We start from the raw sequence: 20,571 nt of genomic DNA on the forward strand, positions 1-20,571 counted from the left end.
CTTGCTGTCCTGGGCCCTTCCGGCTTCTGCCTGTTCCGGGGGGAGCGCCAGATCGTGGGCTGTGTCCCCCGCGCCCTGTCCTCCCGGGCCTGCACTGCTGGAATCACGCTTCCGGCCGCGCAGCTCCCTCTGCACGTAGCCTCTGCCTGTGCCGCCCCTGAGCTGCTCCCGGGGCCACACAGGCCCTTCCACGCGGAGCTGCCACCTGAGCCCCTTGGGAGCTGCGCCCGGGTCCAGCCGTGTGCACGCTGCAGCCCTTTAGGGAGCTTGGCGCACTCTCCCCGGGGCGCAGTTGTTGTGTTACTGTCCCAGGGAGCCTGAGGGTATCCCCGCCCTCCTGGGGTCCTGCTCTAACTCCCTGCGAGTGCCTTTGAGCCCGGGAAGATTGGTGCAGCTCCTGCTTCTCCAGGACGGAGCTTTTCTGTCCTGGGGGCGCTCGCCCCAGCCGTAGCCCGGCTCCTTGCGGGGTCCCTCCTCCTTGGATGCCTTTTTTTTCTTTAATTCTTTTTCCCCCGTCTTCCTACCTTGATAGAACCGCGAACTCTTCTCACTGTAGCATTCCAGCTGCTCTCTCTTAAATCTCAGGCCGAATTCGTAGATTTTCAGGATGATTTGAAGGTTATCTAGGTAATTTGGTGGGGTAGGTGATTTGGGGACCCTACTCTCCCGCCATCTTGCCCCTCCAGATTCTTGGCCTGCTTTTAAAAAGAATCTAGATCCCAAAATAAGAAGGAAACTTAAAGTACAAGGAAAGTAATCAAAATAAGAGACATACAAAATATGTACATAACAATTAAAATTAGGAGTTTATAAAGAAGAAAATTAATAAAAAATAATAAAGAACAAAGTGCAAAGGAAGCTAGATCCTACTTTCCCGTAGAGCTGAAGCTTTGCAGGCTTCTGTGATCAGTACTCTTGGTGGGAGCCAGTGGTCTGTGCCAGTCTTCTGGGGGAGGACCCGTTCCCCTGATTGTCAGGTGCCCACTTGCCTTAGTGGAGATACCCCTGCAGGGCTCGGAGGCAGGGCTCAGTGTAAGCGTCTCTCGTCTCCACCAGGCGGCGACAAGCTGCTCGCTGAGAGCTCTCAGTGCTGATGGGTGGGATGAGTTTGGGGGCCCTGGTTTCCTTTCCTGGAGATGAACATCCCGCTCCCCAGATGCAGTGAGCCTTCACAGAAGAGCCATCAAGCCCTCTTGTCTCTGCAGTTTGTGTCAGAACCCTGCATTCACCCTCCCTGTGTCCGAGGTTTTTTTCTTTTTTCTTTTAATTTAATCTCAGACGCAGGACTGAGTTTCAAAACCCCAAAATATAGGGCCTCCCCTGTTGGAGACCTGTGCTCTTGCTGCCCGGGAGTGTCTCCTCCACTTCCGCATTAGGTGAAGCACAAGGGGACAGGGGCAGCCGGGAGGAACGTGTGCTGAAGGGACCCGTCTGGCCGGGCGGATGGCCGTTCATGGGCATCTGGTCACGGTGGGCGGGAGCGCGTGTGTGTCAGGTGCGTGCGGGTGGTGCCTGTGTGTCGGTCCTGGGAGCCCCAGGGCTGTAGCTGAAGGGCACCTCATCTGCAGAGACGGAGGGAAGGCGTCTCCTGGGATCCCTAAGGATGACCCCGTGCATGGCAGCGGGCAGCTCTCCGACGTCCATCTCCTGCCGGGCTCGTCTGCTTGGGGCTGCAGTGCAAGGAGCTGGGAGGGCGGGGGGCCCCCACCGAGGGCACCGCAGACTTTCCTGCGGGTGGTGTCCTAAATGCAGAGCCTTTCAGGAGTGGGTGCGCCCCCGAGGGAGCTCCAGGGGCCAAAACCTGATTGGAGCTGATGGCGGCAAAGGGCCACGGGCGTCGCTAAGTGCCCTTGCAGGGACTTTGTTCTGACTACGTTGTGGGTGGTCGGTTGCCAGGCAGTGCCCGCGGAGGTCTAGCACCAGGACGGGGAGCAGCCCTCCAGCAGCCCCTGGAGGATGTCTACCAGCCCCGTGGACCCTGGCCCCTAGTTCTCAGGCTGGGCCGGAACCATAGGATCATTTGGAGGATTCCCATTTGGGTGGACAGTGGGGGTGAGGTGGTCCTTACCAGTTCAAGGCCCTTGGTCCCTGCCTCCAAGGCCACGACCCTCAGCCATCCTGCCAGCTCCCACCTGGACACCTTCTCCTCCAGGCTCGTTCCCAGCGTGGTGGCTATGGTTTGCATGGATGCCAGGGCCCCTGGAAAGCTCAGGGATAGGGATGGCCCAGGCCACCCGTGGGCGGGACAGCCTCCAGGGCTGACGTGTGGCCTTGAGACCCAGTGTGAGTGTAACCCCGGTCGTACCTCCGCGACATGGGTGTAGACGTGCCATGGCCGAGGGTCCAGGGACCTCTCCTCAACACACTGAGAGAGCAGTCCTCCCACCTCAGCAAGGGGGCCATGCTTCCCCGGGGTTTCCCTAGACCTAGTGAAAGCCCCATCTGTCCTGAGGCCACCCTCGCCAGACACCATGGATTCCGACGTCGCAACCCATTCCCTTCTGGGAAGCGGCCGGACCCACCCACTGTGTCTATGGAAACTATGAGTGGAGGGCGTCTAGCATCGGCTCTACCTATGGACAGGTCCACACAATCCCTTCCATGGAGCCAGATGCACATAGAAAGGGACATCTCGAGTGCCTGTGCAGCCCCGTCGCTTGGGTGTCCACCTGGGCTCAGGTCATGATCCCAGGGTCCAGGATGGAGCCTCAAGTGGGGCTCCCTGCTCAGTGGGGTCCTGCTTCTCTCCTGCCAGTGCACGAGCTCTCTCGCTCGCTCTCTCTCACCATGCACCCCCATAAATCTCTAAAGCATTTCACAGAAAAGGAAATGCAGATACAGATAATGGTGGACACGTATGTGTGCACAGAGGTGACTAGGGGAGGCAGAGAGGTTGGGGTATAAGGGCCACCTCTCAGAACTCCGCTTCCTCGCAAACGCTGAAACTTACGTGTTGGATCCGGAGGCCTCAGACGAGGATGTCAGCTCTCATCTCCAAGGCGTGAGGGCCATGTCAGGGGCATAGTAAACCCGAAGGGACCGACCCCACCCCCACTCCCCTATTCTTCCAAATTTTCCACCGACATTCCTTTCCTGAGGTTCAATGACCAGACAATAAGTTGCAAAGGAAGCTCCCGTGACAGTGTGACCTCTGTGTGTGTCTACCTGTGAGAGAAAATGAGGTAGAGGGGTCAGGAGACAGAGATAGACAGAGAGACAGAGAGAGACAGAGAGACAGAGTGAGAGACAGAGGAGAGAAAGAGAGAGAGATTTAGAGAAATAGAGGGAGACAAGGCTAGAGGGAGGAGGCGACCATGAGGGAGGAGTGGGGAGATTCACTGCCCGCCCAAGAGGATCGGGGTTAGGGGTGAATCAGGCCTCAGCTGACACCACCATGGCAAGATTGCGTGCGTGGAGTGTGTGTCCCTGGGCGTCCCCGTCGACCCCTTGGAGGAGTGCTCACACAAGCAGCGCCTCCATCCAGTGTGGTGGCTGTGTGTGGGGAGGGTGAGTGAGGCCTGTGCGTGTGTCTGTGCCAAGTTGGGAGCTGCAGGTGGGCGTCTTGGTGTCTCCACAGCCCGTTTCGGGCACAAGCACGGGAAGCATTGCGAATGTTGCAAGACAGGCAGGAATGAAGGGAGACCGAAGGCCCAGGGGACAAATGACACCACGAAATGGCTCGGGGGAGGCAGAGAGATGTTTATTGTAGCCATGGGTCATCCCATGGAGCTTGAACAGCCGGGATGAGGTTTCCTCAAGTGACTCTTGGCAGGGAAGAGGGGTGACCCGGCTGAGGGAAGACCTGTGACAGGCTGACCGCTAACGTCTGCTGCTTCCTGAATAGCCAGGGATCCTTGAGGGTCCAGGGGCCTGCTGATGGGTCCCACAGAAGGAAAACACATGCACATGCACAAAGGCACACACACGGCTGAGGTTCTGGAACGCACCCCCGTGGGACCGTCTCACACTGACCGCCCCGAGTGCCTGTGGCCACCCCTCTGGCTGCCACTTGCTGACCGTTGGCAGTGCTCTGGCAAGATGCCAGGCCAAGGCCCCAGGACATTCCCGCTGTAGCCTGGGACAGGAGGCTGACGGGGGAGACCCCAGGCTTTGCCCCTTAGGCCATTCCCACCCTGACAGCCTAGATGCATCCGTGTCCCTGGGCAACACAGTCCAGACCTGGAGCATGATGGCTGCTCCTCCTGGCCTCAGGCTCCATCGGGCCCCTGGCTGAACTGTGGGTTCCCCCTCCTCTGAGTCACGCTAGGGCCCCATGTTCCCCTGGATGCCTGAATGAATGGGTTGGGCGTGGGGAGGACAGGGCCTCCCTGATCCTAGGCCTGAGGCCACAAGGAGTCCTGTAGCATTTCCAGCAGAGCGTGATAATCGTCCTCGCTGAGGGGTGCTTCCAGGGGTCCTGGAGGTTCTTCCTCCCGCAGAGGCCCCACCCACAAGGGGTGTACATCTTCTTCCATCTCATCGGCTGAGAGAAGCTCTTGCAGGAAACTGGAGGTGTCCGTACACAGCTGGTGTTGTGGGGGCAGCGGGACACATGGCCCTGCAGGAGGGGGAGGCTGTTGCCACCAAGCGGGGCTCTCCCCGGGGGCGGGCTGCTGCCCTGTCCCATCCTGGGACCCTGCTGTGCCCATGACTGCCTGGGAACTTTGGCCCCTCCTCGGCATGGCCTGATCGGTGCCCGAGGGACCTGCATGACCCCAGTGTTGAGGGGGATCAGCAGGTGGAGGCCGCGGGCCAACTTGTAAGAGCAGGGGCGCCTTGCTGGGGTGCTCTTTCGGCTGCTGGCATCTCCCAGGGGAGGGGAGGCCAAGGTCAGCGTGACCTGGTGAGAGGCCCCCTCCTCGAGTCAGTCCTGGGCAGGATCGGCTCCCCAGGTCTCTGGGAGCAGCAGCGTTTCCTCCTTGCCCACCTAAGGTGGGTGGGACCAGGCTGGCCCCCGGAATCAGGCGCCCAAAGCCCCCACAGGAAACTGGAGGGACAACATCCACGGAGGAGACAGGAGGTGTCCCTGCAGCCTGCGTCTGCATGCTTGCCAAAGGATCAAAGGGAGCCAGATTTGGAGAGCTCCTGGGGACCCTCCACAGGTGGCTTTGGTCCAATGGGACCGTCCCGCGAGGACTGGGTTTGTGGTTTGCCGCCAAAGCATTCTCGGGCCCACTTGGGCTCTGCCCTGGGTGCCGAGCTCTTCTGTTCTGAAACCAAACCTGGGACAGACAATAGGGGTTGTGGCCATCAGAAGGAGGACGGGATGCCAAGTCGGCTTACCCGTGACCTGCCCTGTCCCACCTCACCCACCGCACACACCCACCCCACCCTGTGCTCTCTCCAGGAAAGACGCAGTGAATGGTTGGGGCTGAACCTCAGGCCACGGCTGTCCCTACCTTTCCATGGGCCCTCGAAAACCATGTGCATGCCCTGGGCAACCTTGGCTACCTAGCCGGGAGCATACTGGGCCTGTGTCACTTTGCCTGGCAAGTGCTTCTGCCGCTCTTCGCTCCCTGCCCTGCCCTCGCCTTCTTTGCCAATTGCGGCCTGGGGATCAGCCGTGCCCTGAGTCCTGGGACCGAGACTCATCCGACGGCCTGCCCCACTTTACCCAGGATAGTCCACGTCCTGAGGTCTGCTCCCGGCTGCCCTCAACACCTCTGCCCCCATCTACTCTTGGGTGTGAACGTGTGGAAAACCACATCCTCTGCCTCAGAGCCTTGGACTCATGGCTACGTGGTCGGACTGCAGGCACATCTGTGATGGGCCGAGCGAAAGGCGTGGGCAGCCAGTCTTCCACATCCAGAACAGCTACGTTTGCATCGGCCCTCCCTCCCGTCCTGGCTGGAGGAAAAGAGGAGCTCAGGTGAGCTCCTGGAGTTTCCCTTCTGATCCTGGAAAAGACGCGTCAGAGGAAAGCCAAGGCGTGCCCCCTGAAGCAGCCTCCTCACGCTCTTGCACCAACCAAGAGTCTTTCAGAGAATCTGCCTATATCTCCCTGAAGCTGCCTCACACCTCCCATCCCGTAAAGCGCTGTGTGCAGAACTAAGGCAGAAGAGCCGCACACAGCTGGGCTCCCTGAATCCTCTCCCTCACCTGGATTAGGGCCTGTAATCCCGGCTGATTAGGTTATCCACACAAGGTGTGGCTCCTGGGCAGGATCCGTTTTAGCCCCATGGTCCTGAGGCCCAGGGCAGCATCACACCGGTCTCCACACAAAGGACGGCAAGCCCACGCACACTAATGGCATCTTGGGGGCATACTCCATGGATAATTGGGCTGAGTTTGAAGCCGCTGAGACTATGGCTTCTCTCGAGAGGGGCCAACTTGGACATATTCCCACTTTGGTCCGGTCACCATTTCTACAAGCATGTGTGCTAACCAACATTGAGTTTGGAAATTCTTCCTTTGGACGGGTTCTTCCAGGCTTGGTCAACACTCTGCCCTTGGTGTCTCTGCCACACACCCCGCGGGTAGCCCCTCCCCAGGAGCCCACGTCTCTCCAGCACCATGGAAGGGATACCTTCCCTTCCACAGGGAACAACGCCCGTGACACTCTGTAAAAACTCACCTGAATTCTGGCTTCTGGAATGCCTGTTTTTCTGGCCAGGCTTTCCCTCATACCAATGCCAGGAAACCGCTCCTCCTCAAAGGCTTGAAGGAGGATACTGGTTTGGGATGCAGAAATGGATGTCCGTTTTCTCCTGCCTTCCTTCGGGACACGTCCTAAAGAGAGAACAAGGTTGGAGAGGAGGGCTCGGACGCCAATAGCACAGCCAGTGTGGAGACAGAAGTGGGTGTCAGGGTGTGTGTGATGGTGTGTGACGGTGTCTGAATTCATATGACTGCGTGTGTGTGTGTGTGTGTGTGTGTGTGTGTGTGTGTGTGAGATAGAGAGAGAGAGAGAGAGAGAGAGAGAGAGAGAGAGCTTTTCTCCATGTTCTCTGTCTTCATAGGCTCTCCTTCCCTGAGGCCAAGGAGACAGAGCCTGGAGTGAGTCCCAGAGCCAGCCTTTGAATAACAATGGTGAGCTGATGGAAGAAGAGGCCTGTGTCCTGGCTAGCAGGTTCAGGACAGGAAGATGCAGATACTTCCTGACCCAGAAACAGCCCGCCTGCTGCCTGCCCAGGAATGGCAGGCGGGGTGTCGCCATCTGGGGTCACAAGGGTGGCTAGAGCCTGAGAGCAGAGCTTGGGGTCCTTCCTGAGGCTTCTGCCACAGCCAGGTCAGCACACAGGTCACACTCCCTGTGTCAAGGAGTGGCTCAGGAGGGGACCCTTCTTGGGTGCCGGGGAGTCACCTGGAGGCTGTCCCTTTCCATTCGGTGGCCCTTCTCCTTGGGGAATTCTGGAGTCCAGTCGGCGGCTCTGCCTTAGCTGTCTCGTTCTCTGGTTTTGGACCCAGACCTAAGGGGCAAAAGAAGAAGCAACGTTCAGGTAACGCGGGAGGGCAGGAAACCCCACACATGTGGCAGGGACACGAGGCCCCAAGACCAACCAACAACCCAGGGAAAGCCAGAGCTGGCTTGGTGCCTCCAGTGGCACGTGCTATTTGCATGGCCCTCTGGTGTACGAGGAAGTAGGCGTTGGTCTAACCTGAGGAACGGGAACTGTAGGGAAACCTACAACAGATGGCATGGGGACAAGAGTCATTTCTTCTTTGGTCATCCGCATGGGCAGAGGATGGAGCTCCTGCTGAAGTCCCCTGTAGGGAGCTGAGGACACTTTGACTGACCAAGAAGACACTGGAAACGGGTGTCATTCTCCTCACCAATGGACCCGTGCGCAGGCTAGGCTTCCTCTCCACTGGAGGGAAAAGACAGGTGTGCCGTCATGGATAGGCATACGTGCGTCTCTATGTGTCTCTTCCCCACCCCTGTAGGAGGACTCACAGTGTTTCATGTGGGAAAGTGATTGGTCAGGACACAGGATCTCTGGGGACACTCAGCCCATGGGCATGGACCTGTCGTCAGGCCTCAGGCCTTGGGCCCCAGTGTTCCCTCGTCCCTTGAGTGAAGGTCTTGGAAGGACCTCCAAGGGCAAGGTCTCCTAGGGCCCGCACAGCCCAGGCCATAGGTTCTGAGCTCCCCAGCTGACCACGCAGAAGGACGGGCAATCACCTAGCCCCATGTGTGTGCATTCTTCCTCCCCCAGAGTCCATGAGAAAAGCACTGGGGCTGCCTACCTGGATTCTAGACTCGGAGATGGCCAGCTCTCGGGCCAGGTGTTCTCTGGCAGTGATGCCGGGGTAAGGGTTCTCCTGGAAGAATGCCTGCAGGGCCCCCTTCTGGCTTGCCGTCAACACGAGCCTCCTTCGTCGGGGTGCTCGTGGGAGTGGGCCTGTGTGGGGAAGAGAGCAGCGACGGGAGGAAGGCTTTCAGAGGAGCATCGACCGGCGATGTGCTCTCAGAGCCTCTGTGTCTGGGATGTCGAAAACGTCCCCATCCAGGGGCACCCATCCCTTTGCCACTCATGGACCCACCTAAGCCTGAGGGGGTTGTTCCACTGGACAACGGCAGGCCGTTCCGCATCTGCCCTTGGGAATGGGTGATTGTCAAGGATCTAGGGAAAGGGCAGCCTTGAGCTAGGTATGTGATTCCAGGCCAAGGTATGGAGAAGACCCTGGGTGGGGGTTCCGGTGGGCGTCGGGTTTGAAGAGGTGGTGGGGCGGGGTGGAAAGCCCGTCGGGAAAACCAAAGAGGACCATATGTCCACCAGGAAACCTCAAGGGAACATGCGAAAACCCATGCCCACCGTGGGTCCCTCGAGGTGAAAGTTCTACAGTGGTCAACTCGTCTAAGAAGTGATCCACCTTGACCCAATTTCTGCGCCCCGAGATCCAGCTGGCAGCCTTACAGAAGCGGGACTCCTGCTGGGAATCTCGGCCCAGTCCAGGGTTCCCTCCGCCGGCAGCCCTATGCAAGCCTCTCTCCAGCCCCTTTGCCCAGACCCCAGGGGAGCCCCGCCCTCCCACGGGCGTCCCAGCGATCCGGGTGGTGACTTCTCTTGTGCTTAAGCCTGGAAAGTCGTCAGAGCCCCTGGGGCATCCCCGCGATGGCCACTCACCGCCGGGGGTGCCGCTGGAAGCCATATGCTGCAGGAGGAGCTCGCTCTCAGGCGCCCGCAGGTCGACTGGGCAGGATGCGGCAGCGCGGGACTTCCCACGGCCTGGGTGGCCCCGCCCCAGGATGGCCCACCCCTCGGCCTTCCCACAGCTTCCTGGGTGGCCCTGCCCTCCGTGGGGCGGACCTCGGGGGGACCAGGGAGGTCTTCCGGGACGGGGGCCTCGGGACCACCCGAAGCAAGAGTTGGAGCTTGGCTTGCGTCGGATGGGTCCGCCCCCTGCCCTTGGGCTGACGGGCGCCTTCCCGGCACCCTCAGGCCGCTCGGGATCTCAGCTCTGACACAGAGACGCGCCCTGGAGGCCCTGTGCACCGTGTCTCTGCCCGGACCCCTTCGTGGCCCTCGTACAATCGCTCAGGATTCCGGCCCGAGGTTGTGGAACTCTGGCCGCCTTGGCCGCCCGGCACCAGCCTCCTGCTTCGCCTCCCTGGAAAGCCGTTTTAATTTTTTTCCTTTATTTTTTACTTGTTCCAGTTAAACTTGTGTGGTTTATTTCTTTTCACTTTGGTCATTTTTCATTGGGAGTGTTCCACTTTTCCTTTTTAGGTGTATTTGTAGCAATGACTTTGTAATTTCGAGATACATATGTATATATTTCTCCAAATTATATACATACATTCATATATATATATATGGATGTATTTTTTTAACAAACATGTACTTTGAGGTCCCCGTGGGTTTTGAACCCTGGGCCCGCCAATCTGGACTGGTCAGCCTCTCAGTTTGGTCTGGAGGCAGCCTCGGAATCTGGGGAAGCAGTTTCCAATGACACCCAGGCGCCTCCCAGGCGGCTCCCCGGCGGCTCCCCGGCAGCTCCTGTGAAGCCGCACTGGCCAGCCAGGCAGGAGACGGAAATCAGACCCCTTAGATAGGAGGCCTATGAGCGGGACCTTGGGCGCCAGCCATCGTCCTCCGTGTGCGGATGGGTGGCACCTCGATGGTTAGCCTGTGGGCACGAATGAGCAACAACCTTGAAGGAAAGAACGCAGAGCACCCGTGGACGTGGACCATTCGGGGCAAGTGCGTGTGTTACCACGTCCTTGGGCCACGGAGGCAATGCCCTCCGCAGCCTCGTACGGATTCAGGCCTACCCCGGGGAGAAGAATGCGGGCTCCGTCAGAGCTCCTCCTGTTGTGCTCAGACCGGCTCCAGCGGCTTCCCCTCGCTCTTGACCGCCCTCTGCTGGGCATGTCCGCAGGGACATGAGTGTCCAAGGAGAGCGTGGCTTAGTGACCTGGGAGACCCGGGAAGACGGGTCCAATCACCTGCAAAGCTCATGAAGAAAATCATATCCCCCTTCGAATGTGTACTTTTGTATCCTTCGCGTAAATACGTAGTTGTGCATTTCTGGTCTTGGGGTAGTTCTATTTTTAACCTGAGGAACCTCCATACTATTTTTGTATCGTGGCTGCATCTGTTTGCTTTCCCACCAGTAGTGTAGGAGGGTTCTCCTTTCTCCCCATCCTCACCAATAGCTGTTGTCTCCTGTGCTGTTTCTTTTAGCCATTATGGCAAGTGTCAGGTGATATCTCATTGTGGTTTTGATTTTGCGTTTCCCTGATGATGGGTGACATTGAGTGTCTTTCCATGTGTCTGGTGGCCATCTGAATGTCATGTTAGAGAAAATGTCCATTCGTGTCTTCTGCCCATGTTCAGTTGGATAATTCAGGTTTTGAATGTGGAGCTTTACATTTTGGATACTAAACCTTTATTGGATCTGTCTTTTAGAAATATCTTTTCTCATTCTGTAAGTTGCCTCTTAGCTTTGGTTGTTTCCTTCACTGTGCAGAGCTTTTTGTCTTGATGAAGTCCCAACAGTTTATTTTTGCTTCTGTTTCCCTTGTCTCAGGGGCATATCTAGAAAGAAGATCCTATGGCCAAGTCAAAGATGTCACTGCCTATCTTTTCTTCCTTTTATGGTTTCAGGTCTCACATTTAGGTCTTCAATCCCTTTTGAATTTATTTTTTTTATCCATGGTGTGGGAAAGTGTTCCAATCCCATTCTCCTGCATGTGGCTGTCTAGTATTCCCAACATCATTTGCTGAAGAGACTGTCATTTAACCATTGGATATTCTTTCCTGCTTTGTCAAGTATTAATTCAGCCCAGAGTTACAGGTTTGTATCTTGTTTCGGGTTTTCCATTCTCTTCTATTGATCTAGGTGTCTTCTTCTTGTGCCCGCACTATACTCTTTGGATCACTAGAAAACTGTAATATAACTTGAAGTCTGAATTTGTGGTGCCCCCAGCCTTGATTTTCTCTTTCTACGTATCTTTGGCTATTTTCAGTCTTTTGTGGTTCCATAAAAATTTTAGGGCTATTTGTTCCGGCTCTGTGAAAAATGCTGTTGCTATGTTGATAGCAATTGCATTGAATGTGCAGATTGCTTTGAGTAGTATAACCTTATTTGCAATATTTGTTCTTCCAGTCCTTGAACATGTAATGTTTTTGCATTTTGTGTCTGTCATCTTCAATTTCTTTCATCAATATTTTATAGTTTTCACAGCACAGGGCATTCACCTCTTTGGTTAGGCTGAATCTTATGTATCTTATTGCTTTTGGTGTTATTGTGAAGGAGATTGAATCCTCAATTTCTCTTTCCAATGACACCCAGGCGCCTCCCAGGCGGCTCCCGGCAGCTCCTGTGAAGCCGCATAGAAATTATTGTTGCATAGAAATGCAACACATTTCTCCACATTAATTTCATATCCTGCAAGTATTCCAAATTCGTGTTCATTTCTTGCAGTTTTTTTTACTTCTCGCAATTTTCTTGGTGATGTCTTTTGGTTTTCTATTTACAGGATAATGTTTTTGCCCCCTGAGCATGATATTGTTGTGGATATTTGGTATATGGCCTTTATGATGCTGAGGTATGTCCCTTCTATCCCTACCTTGCTGAGAGTTTTTTGTTTTCAAGAAAAAATGCTGTATTTTGTCAAATGTTTTTTTCTGCATCTATTGACAGATCATACGGTTCTTATCCCTTCTTTTATTAATATGGCGTATCATGTTTATTGAATTGTGAAAATTGAACCAGCCTCGCAACCCACGAATAAATCCCACCAGATTGTGGTGAATAATTCTTTTAATATACTGCTGAATTTGATTTGCTAGTATTTTACTGAGAATTTTCGCATCCATGTTTCTTTGGGAGTATTGGTCTGTCATTCTCCTTTTTCGTGTTTTTTTTTTTTTCTTTTTTTTCTGGTTTGGACCGACGTAATGCTGGCCTCATAGAACAAGTTTGGATGTATTCCTTCAATTTCTATGTTTTGGAAATGTTTGAGAAGAATAGGTATTAATTCTTCTTTAAATGTCCAGTAGATGCCCTGGGAAACCATCCTGTCCTGGACCTCCATTTTCTTAGGTCTAAAGTTAGGGTATGTAGACATCATATCGATGGATTGGTTTTTTTTTTTTTAAAGATTTTATTTATGTATTCATGAGAGAGAGGGGGAGAGCCAGAGACCGAGAGAGAGAGAGAGAGCAAGAGAGAGAGACAGAGACAGAGAGAGGCAGAGATATAGGCAGAGGGAGAAGCAGGCCGCACACAAAGAATTCCAAACTAATCTGAAGGCAGACACTCAATCTCTGAACCACCCAGACATTCCGGATCTTGTGTTTTAATCCACTCTGGTACCTTAGATCTTTTAATTGGGGCCTTTAGTCCATGTACATTCTGAGAGATTATTGAAACATGAATTGAGTGCCTTGGGGTGACCAGTAGTGTTGGTGTTTCTGGTGATGTTCTCTGGTCCTTTCTAGTCTTTGTTGCTTTTGGCATTCCCCCCCCGCCCCACTAAAAGAGTCCCCCTTAAAAATTTCTTGCCGGACTGGTTTAGTGGTCATGAACTCCTTTATTTGTCGTCTCTCTGGGAAATTCTTAATCTCTCCTTCTATCCTGAATGACTGACAGCCTTGTTGTATAACGAAAGTGTGTGGCTGCATACTTTTCCCATTCAGTACATTGAATATTTCCTTCCAGAACTTTCTGGCCTGCCAAGTTTATATGGACAGATCTGCCCCCCTCATTGCCCGTCACCCTGTCACCAGCACCCCCCACCCTCCTCCCCTTCCACCACCCCTAGTTCTTTTCCCAGAGTTAGGAGTCATCTTACTTTTGCCTCTGTATTAGTTTGGAATTTACACACATCCGTTTCCCTTTTCTTCAAATTGGTTACTCAGATCTAAAATTAATCGAGAGCTCTCTTCTAGCCCAAGAAACACAAGAACCCAAAGGTTATTTTTTTTTTTTTTTTTTTTTTTCCCAAAGGTTATTTTAATGTTGATCTTCTCTTTCTATAGTATCTTTGATTAATATTTAGATCCAAGTGGTTTTAAAACCGTAAATTTGAACATTTTTAACAGATTGATAAAGCTATTCATACATCCATTTTGCTCACCATTGTGTCTTGAATCTTCTGGTTTATATTTTTCACACTGTACTATCTGTATTTAAAATGTATATATTTTAAAAATATATGTATTTTATAATTAATCCAGATTATTTCTAGTTCTGTAAGCACAGGCAGGGGCAAGAGGGAGAAGCAGGCTCCCGCTGAACAGAGAGCCCCACATGAGGCTCCTTCCTGGACCCTGGGAACATGACCTGAGTCCAGGCTAACACCCAAGCAACTAGGCCACCCAACCACCTCAGGATGTCCCTTCCTATGTGCATCTGGCTCCATGGAGTGGGGAATGTGTGGACCTAGCTGTAGGTAGAGCGGATTCTAGACTCCCTCCACCAATAGTTTCCATAGACACAGTGGGTAGGTCCAGTTCCCTCCCCGGAACAGAATGGGTTGCAACGCCAGAATCCATGGTGTCTGGCCAGGGTCGCCTCGGGACAGATATGGCTTCAGCTAGGTCTAGGGAAACCCCAGGGAAGCATGGCCCACTTGCTGATGTGGGAGGACTGCTATCTTAGACTGTTGGGGAGAGGTCCCTGGACCCTCAGCTATGACACATCTACACCCACGTTGGGGAGGTACGACCGGGGTTGCAGCCACACTGGGTCTCAAGGCCACACATCAGCCCTGGAGCCTGTCCTGCTCTTGGGTGGCCTGAGCCATCCCTATGCCTGAGCTTTCCAGGGGCCCTGGCATCTGCACAAACCATAGCCGCCATGCTTGGAATGAGCCTGGAGGAGAAAGTGTCCGGGTAGAGCTGGCAGGATGGCTGTGGGTTGTGGCCTTGGAGTCAGGGACCAAGTGCCTTGAATCGGTACGGACCACCTCACCCCACCGACCACCCAAGTAGAAATTCTCCAAATGATCCTATGGTTCCAGCCCAGCCTGAGAACTAGGGACCAGGTCCACGGGGCTGGTAGACATCCTCCAGGGGCTGGAGGGCTGCTCCCGGTCCTGGTGCTAGTCCTCTGCAGGCACTGCCTGGTGACCGACCATCTGCAATGTAGGAAGAACAAAGTCCCTGCAAGGTGCACCTAGCGATGCCCATGGGCCTTTTCCGCCATCAGCTCCAATAAGGACTTGGCCCCTGGAGCTCACTTTGGGGGTGCACCCACTCCTGAAATGCTCTGCATTTAGGACGCTGACCACAGGGAAGTCTGCGGCCCTCAGTGGGGGTGCCCCGCCTTCCCAGGTCCTTGAGCTCCAGCCCCACAGGTAGGAGCCAGGCAGGAGGCAGACATTGGAGAGCCGCCCAATACCCTGCACGGGGTCACCCCTAGGGATTCCAGGAGACGCCTTCCCTCAGTCTCTGCAGATGAGGTGCTCTTGAGCTTCAGCTCTGGGGCTCCCAGGGCCGACATACAGGTGACACCAGCACGCACCTGACACACAAGCGTTCCCACCCACCATGACCAGATGCCCATGAAGGGCCTTCCGCCTGGCCAGTCGGGTCCCTTCAGCACACATTCCTCCTGGCTGCCCCTTGTCCCCTAATGCTACACCTACTGGAGAAGTGGATAATCCTTCCCAGGCCAGAAGAACACAGGTCTCCACCAGGGGCACCCCTAAATTTTGAAACTCAGTCCTGCGTCTTAGGTGAATTAAAAAAAAAAGTTTGGACACAGGCAGGGTGAACGCAGAGTTCTGACACAAACTGCAGAGACAAGAGGTCTTGATGGCTCTTCTGTGAAGGCTCACTGTAGATTGGGGGGCGGGATCTTCAGCTCCAGGGACAAGGAACCCAGGGCCCTTACACTCATCTTTCCCATCAGCACTGAGAGTCCTCAGGGAGCAGCAAAGTGCCACGTGGTGGAGGCCAGAGGTGCTTACACCGAGCCCAGCCTCTGAGCCCTGCAGGTGCATCTCCACTAAGGCAAGTTTGCACCTGACAATCAAGGACACGGGCCCTCCTTCAGAAGACCCACACAGACCACTGGATCCCACCAAGAGTGCTGGTCACAGAGGCTGGCAAAACTCAGCTCTACGGGGAAAGTAGCATCTAGCTTCCTTTGTATTTTGTTCTTTCTTCATTATATTTTATTTTCTCTTTTATAAAGCGATAATTTTATTTGTTATGTATATACTTTATATATTTCTTATTTTGATTACTTTCCTTGCACTTTAAGTTTCTTTCTTATTTTGGGATCTAGATTTTTTTTAAAGCAGGCCAAAATACACCCAGGATCTTGTTTTTTAGGGGGTTTGCTGTTATGGTCATTTTTGCTTCACATTTTGTTTTTTGTTTTCATTGAATTTCAATATAAGGACATTTAGTATAACACACAGTGCTCAACCCATCAACTGTCCTCCTCAGTGCCCATCACCCAGTTATTGCAAACCCTGCCCACCTCTCCTTCCACTACCCTTTGTTCATTTCGCTATTCGGGGTCTTTTTTGATTCCACACAAATCTTAAAATAATTTGTTCTAACTCTCTGAAGAAAGTCCATGGTATTTTGATAGGGATTGCATTATGTGTAAATTGCCCTGGGTAACATTGACATTTTCACAATATTAATTCTTCCAATCCATGAACATGGAATATTTTTCCATCTCTTTGTGTCTTCCTCAATTTCTTTCAGAAGTGTTCCATAGTTTTTAGGGTATAGATCCTTTACCTCTTTGGTTAGGTGTATTCCTAGGTATCTTATGCATTTGGGTGCAATTGTAAATGGGATTGACTCCTTAATTTCTCTTTCTTCAATCTTATTGTTAGTGTATAGAAATGCCACTGACTTCTGGGCATTGATTCTGTATCCTGCCACGCTACCAAATTGCTGTATGAGTTCTAGCAACCTTGGGGTGGAGTCTTTTGGGTTTTCTATGTAGAGTATCATGTCATTGGCGAAGAGAGAGAGTTTGACTTCTTCTTTGCCAATTTGAATGCCTTTAATGTCTTTTTGTTGTCTGATTTCTGAGGCTAGGACTTCCAGTATTATGTTGAATAGCAGTGGTGAGAGTGGACATCCCCGTCTTGTTCCTGATCTTAGGGGTAAGGCTCCCAGTGCTTCCCCATTGAGAATGATATTTGCTGTGGGCTTTTTGTAGATGGATTTTAAGATGTTGAGGAATATTCCCTCTATCCCTACACTCTGAAGAGTGTTGATCAGGAATGCATGCTGTATTTTGTCAAATGCTTTCTCTGCATCCAATGAGAGGATCATATGGCTCTTGGTTTTTCTCTTGCTGATATGATGAATCACATTGATTGTTTTACGAGTGTTGAACCAGCCTTGTGTCCCAGGGATAAATCCTACTTGGTCATGGTGAATAATTTTCTTAATGTACTCTTGGATCCTATTGGCTACTATCTTGTTGAGGATTTTTGCATCGATGTTCTTCAGGGATATTGGTCTGTAATTCTCCTTTTTGCTGGGGTTTTTGTCTGGTTTTGGAATTAAGGTGATGCTGGCCTCATAGAATGAATTTGGAAGTACTCCCATCTCTTTCTATCTTTCCAAACAGCTTTAGTAGAATAGGTATGGTTTCTTCTTTAAACGTTTGATAAAATTCCCCTGGGAAGCCATCTGGCCCTGGACTTTTGTGTCTTGGGAGGTTTTTGATGACTGCTTCAATTTCCTCCCTGGTTATTGGCCTGTTCAGGTTTTCTATTTCTTCCTGTTCCACTTTTGGTAGTTTGTCGCTTTCCAGGAAAGCGTCCATTTCCTTTAGATTGCCTAATTTATTGGCGTATAGCTGTTCATAATATATTTTAAAAATCGTTTGTATTTCCTTGGTGTTGGTAGTGATCTCTCCTTTCTCATTCATGATTTTATTAATTCTAGTCTTCTCTCTCTTCGTTTTAATAAGGCTGGCTAATGGTTTATCTATCTTATTAATTCTTTCAAAGAACCAGCTCCTGGTTTTGTTGATCTATTCCACAGTTCTTTTGGTCTCGATTTCGTTGAGTTCTGCTCAAATCTTAATTAACTCTACTCTTCTGTTGTGTGTAGGATCTATTTGCTGTTCTTTCTCTGGCTCCTTTAGGTGTAAGGTTAGCTTTTGTATTTGAGTTCTTTCCAGTTTTTGAATGGTTGCTTGTATTGTGATGTATTTCCCCCTCAGGACTGCTTTTGCTGCATCCCAAAGATTTTGAACGGTTGTATCTTCATTCTCATTAGTTGCCATGAATCTTTTTAATTCTTCCTTAATTTCCTGGTTGACCCTCTCATCTTTTAGCAAGATGGTCCTTAACCTCCACGTGTTTGAGGTCCTTCCAAATTTCTTGCTGTGAATTAGTTCTAATTTCAAGGCATTATGGTCTGAGAATATGCAGGGGATGATCCCAATCTTTTGGTATCGGTTCAGACCCGATTTTGACCCAGTATGTGGTCTCTTCTGGAGAAAGTTCCATGTGCACTTGAGAAGAATGTGTATTCAGTTGAGTTTGGATGTAAAGTTCTGTAGATATCTGTGAAATCCATCTGGTCCAGTGTATCATTTAAAGCTCTTGTTTCTTTGGAGATGTTGTGCTTAGAAGACCTATCGAGTGTAGAAAACTCTAGATTGAAGTCACCAAGTGTAAGTGTATTATTATCTAAGTATTTCTTCACTTTGGTTATTATTTGATTGATATTTTTGGCAGCTCCCAGATTCGGGGCATATATATTGAGGATTGTTAAGTCCTCTTGTTGGACAGATCTTTTAAGTATGATATAATGTCCCTCTTCATCTCTCACTACAGCCGTCGGGGTAAATTTTAGTTTATCTGAGATAAGGATGGCTACCCCTGCTTTCTTTTGAGGACCATTTGAATGGTAAATGGTTATGCAACCTTTTATTTTCAGGCTGTAGGTGTTCTTCTGTCTAAAATGAGTCTCTTGTAGACAGCAAATAGATGGGTCCTGCTTTTTTATCCAGTCTGAAACCCTGCACCTTTTAATGGGGTCATTAAGCTCGTTCACGTTCAGAGTTACTATTGAAAGATATGATATCTATTCAGTCCTTGTTTTTGTGGATTGTTCCACTGGACTTTTATTTATTTATTTATTTATTTATTTATTTATTTATTTAATTTATGATAGTCACAGAGAGACAGAGAGAGAGAGGGGCAGAGACATAGGCAGAGGGAGAAGCAGGCTCCATGCATTGGGAGCCCGACATGGGATTCGATCCTGGGTCTCCAGGATCGCGCCCTGGACCAAAGGCAGGCGCTATACCGCTGCGCCACCCAGGGATCCCTGGACTTCTCTTTAAAGGGAAATTTTAAGAGTCCCCCTTAAAATTTCTTGCAGAGCTGGTTTGGAGGTCACATATTCTTTCAGTTCTTGCCTGTCTTGGAAGCTCTTTATCTCTCCTTCCATTCTGAATGAGAGCCTTGCTGGATAAAGTATTCTTGGTTGCATGTTCTTCTCATTTAGGACCCTGAATATATCCTGCCAGCCCTTTCTGGCCTGCCAGGTCTCTGTGGAGAGGTCTGCTGTTACCCTAATACTCCTCCCCATAAAAGTCAGGGATTTCTTGTCTCTTGCTGCTTTAAGGATCTTCTCTTTATCTTTGGAATTTGCAAGCTTAACTATTAAATGTCGAGGTGTTGAACGGTTTTTATTGATTTTGGGGGGGGGGGGGGATCTCTCTATTTCCTGGATCTGAATGCCTGTTTCCCTTCCCAGATTAGGAAATTTTTCAGCTATGATTTGTTCAAATACATATTCTGGCCCTCTGTCCCTTTCGGTGCCCCCGGGAACCCCAATTAAACGTAGGTTTTTCTTCCTCAGGCTGTCGTTTATTTCCCTTAATTTATCTTCATGGTCTTTTAATTGTTTGTCTCTTTTCCTCAGTTTCCTTCTTTGACATCAACCTGTCTCTATGTCACTCATTCGTTTTTCCACCTCGTTAACTCTCGTCGTTAGAACTTCTATTTTGGATTGCATCTCATTCAATTGATTTTTAATTTCTGCCTGATTAGATCTAAATTCTGCAGTCATGAAGTCTCTTGAGTCCTTTATGCTTTTTCTAGAGACACCAGTAGCTTTGTAATAGTGTTTCTGAATTGGCTTTCTGACATTGAATTGTAATCCAGATTTTGTAGCTCTTTGGGAGAGAGGACTGTTTCTGATTCTTTCTTTTGAGGTCAGGTTTTCCTTCTAGTTATTTTCCTCTGTGTAGAGTGACCAGAAACACGTTTTATTGGGAAAAGGAGAAAAGGAGAGAAGAGAATGGAGAAAAGAAAAAGAATAAAAGAAAAAAGCAAAAAAGATAAAAACAGGAAAAAAGAAAAGAAAAAAAGGGGGGGTAAGTAAACAGAAATTAGAAAACAGAAAACAAGGGGTAGTATCCTGGATTCTGTGTACTGTAAATCCCTTGACTTCCTCTGGAACTTTCCAGTGTTGGTTGGTCAATAGTTTGTTTTTCCCCTGTTGGTCTAGGTGGTCTTCTGGGGGAGGGCCTGCTGTTCTGATTTTCAGGTGTTACCATTTGGGGGAGCTGCTCAGTCCCCTGCCTGGTGCAGGTCTCAGTGAAAGATGTGTAAGCCGTTTATCAGGTGAGGCCACTGTGAGGCTCAGTTGGGGCTGTTTATCCTGTGAGGCCCCAGGAGGAACAACAACAGTGGTGGCAGCCAGCTTTGGAGACCTGGATTTAGCTCCTGCAGTAACTATGGAGCTCCCTGTCTGCAGGGGCCTGGATGCTCTGGGGGCACGGTTGCTGATCTGCTCAGCTCAGGGCCGCACTGCGGTAGGAGTGTCCTTGCTGTCCTGGGCCCTTCCGGCTTCTGCCTGTTCCGGGGGGAGCGCCAGATCGTGGGCTGTGTCCCCCGCGCCCTGTCCTCCCGGGCCTGCACTGCTGGAATCACGCTTCCGGCCGCGCAGCTCCCTCTGCACGTAGCCTCTGCCTGTGCCGCCCCTGAGCTGCTCCCGGGGCCACACAGGCCCTTCCACGCGGAGCTGCCACCTGAGCCCCTTGGGAGCTGCGCCCGGGTCCAGCCGTGTGCACGCTGCAGCCCTTTAGGGAGCTTGGCGCACTCTCCCCGGGGCGCAGTTGTTGTGTTACTGTCCCAGGGAGCCTGAGGGTATCCCCGCCCTCCTGGGGTCCTGCTCT

The 20,571-nt window shown here is 51.5% G+C and overlaps 1 protein-coding gene across 1 annotated transcript; it reads right to left on the reverse strand.

Moving 5' to 3' along the window:
* Window positions 1–3,679: 3,679 nt before the first annotated feature.
* Window positions 3,680–8,368, reverse strand: LOC140599933 (double homeobox protein 4-like protein 4). Its single transcript, XM_072766431.1, has 4 exons — window positions 8,188–8,368; window positions 7,304–7,409; window positions 6,575–6,729; window positions 3,680–5,222 (listed from the first exon to the last, which is right to left on the reverse strand). Exons 3-4 carry the CDS (start codon window positions 6,623–6,625, stop codon window positions 4,335–4,337), a joined length of 939 nt encoding a protein of 312 aa, XP_072622532.1. The 5' UTR covers window positions 6,626–6,729; window positions 7,304–7,409; window positions 8,188–8,368; the 3' UTR covers window positions 3,680–4,334.
* Window positions 8,369–20,571: the final 12,203 nt, after the last annotated feature.

Source organism: Vulpes vulpes, chromosome 8 (assembly GCF_048418805.1).
Source record: "Vulpes vulpes isolate BD-2025 chromosome 8, VulVul3, whole genome shotgun sequence".
Taxonomy (NCBI): Eukaryota; Metazoa; Chordata; class Mammalia; order Carnivora; family Canidae; genus Vulpes; species Vulpes vulpes.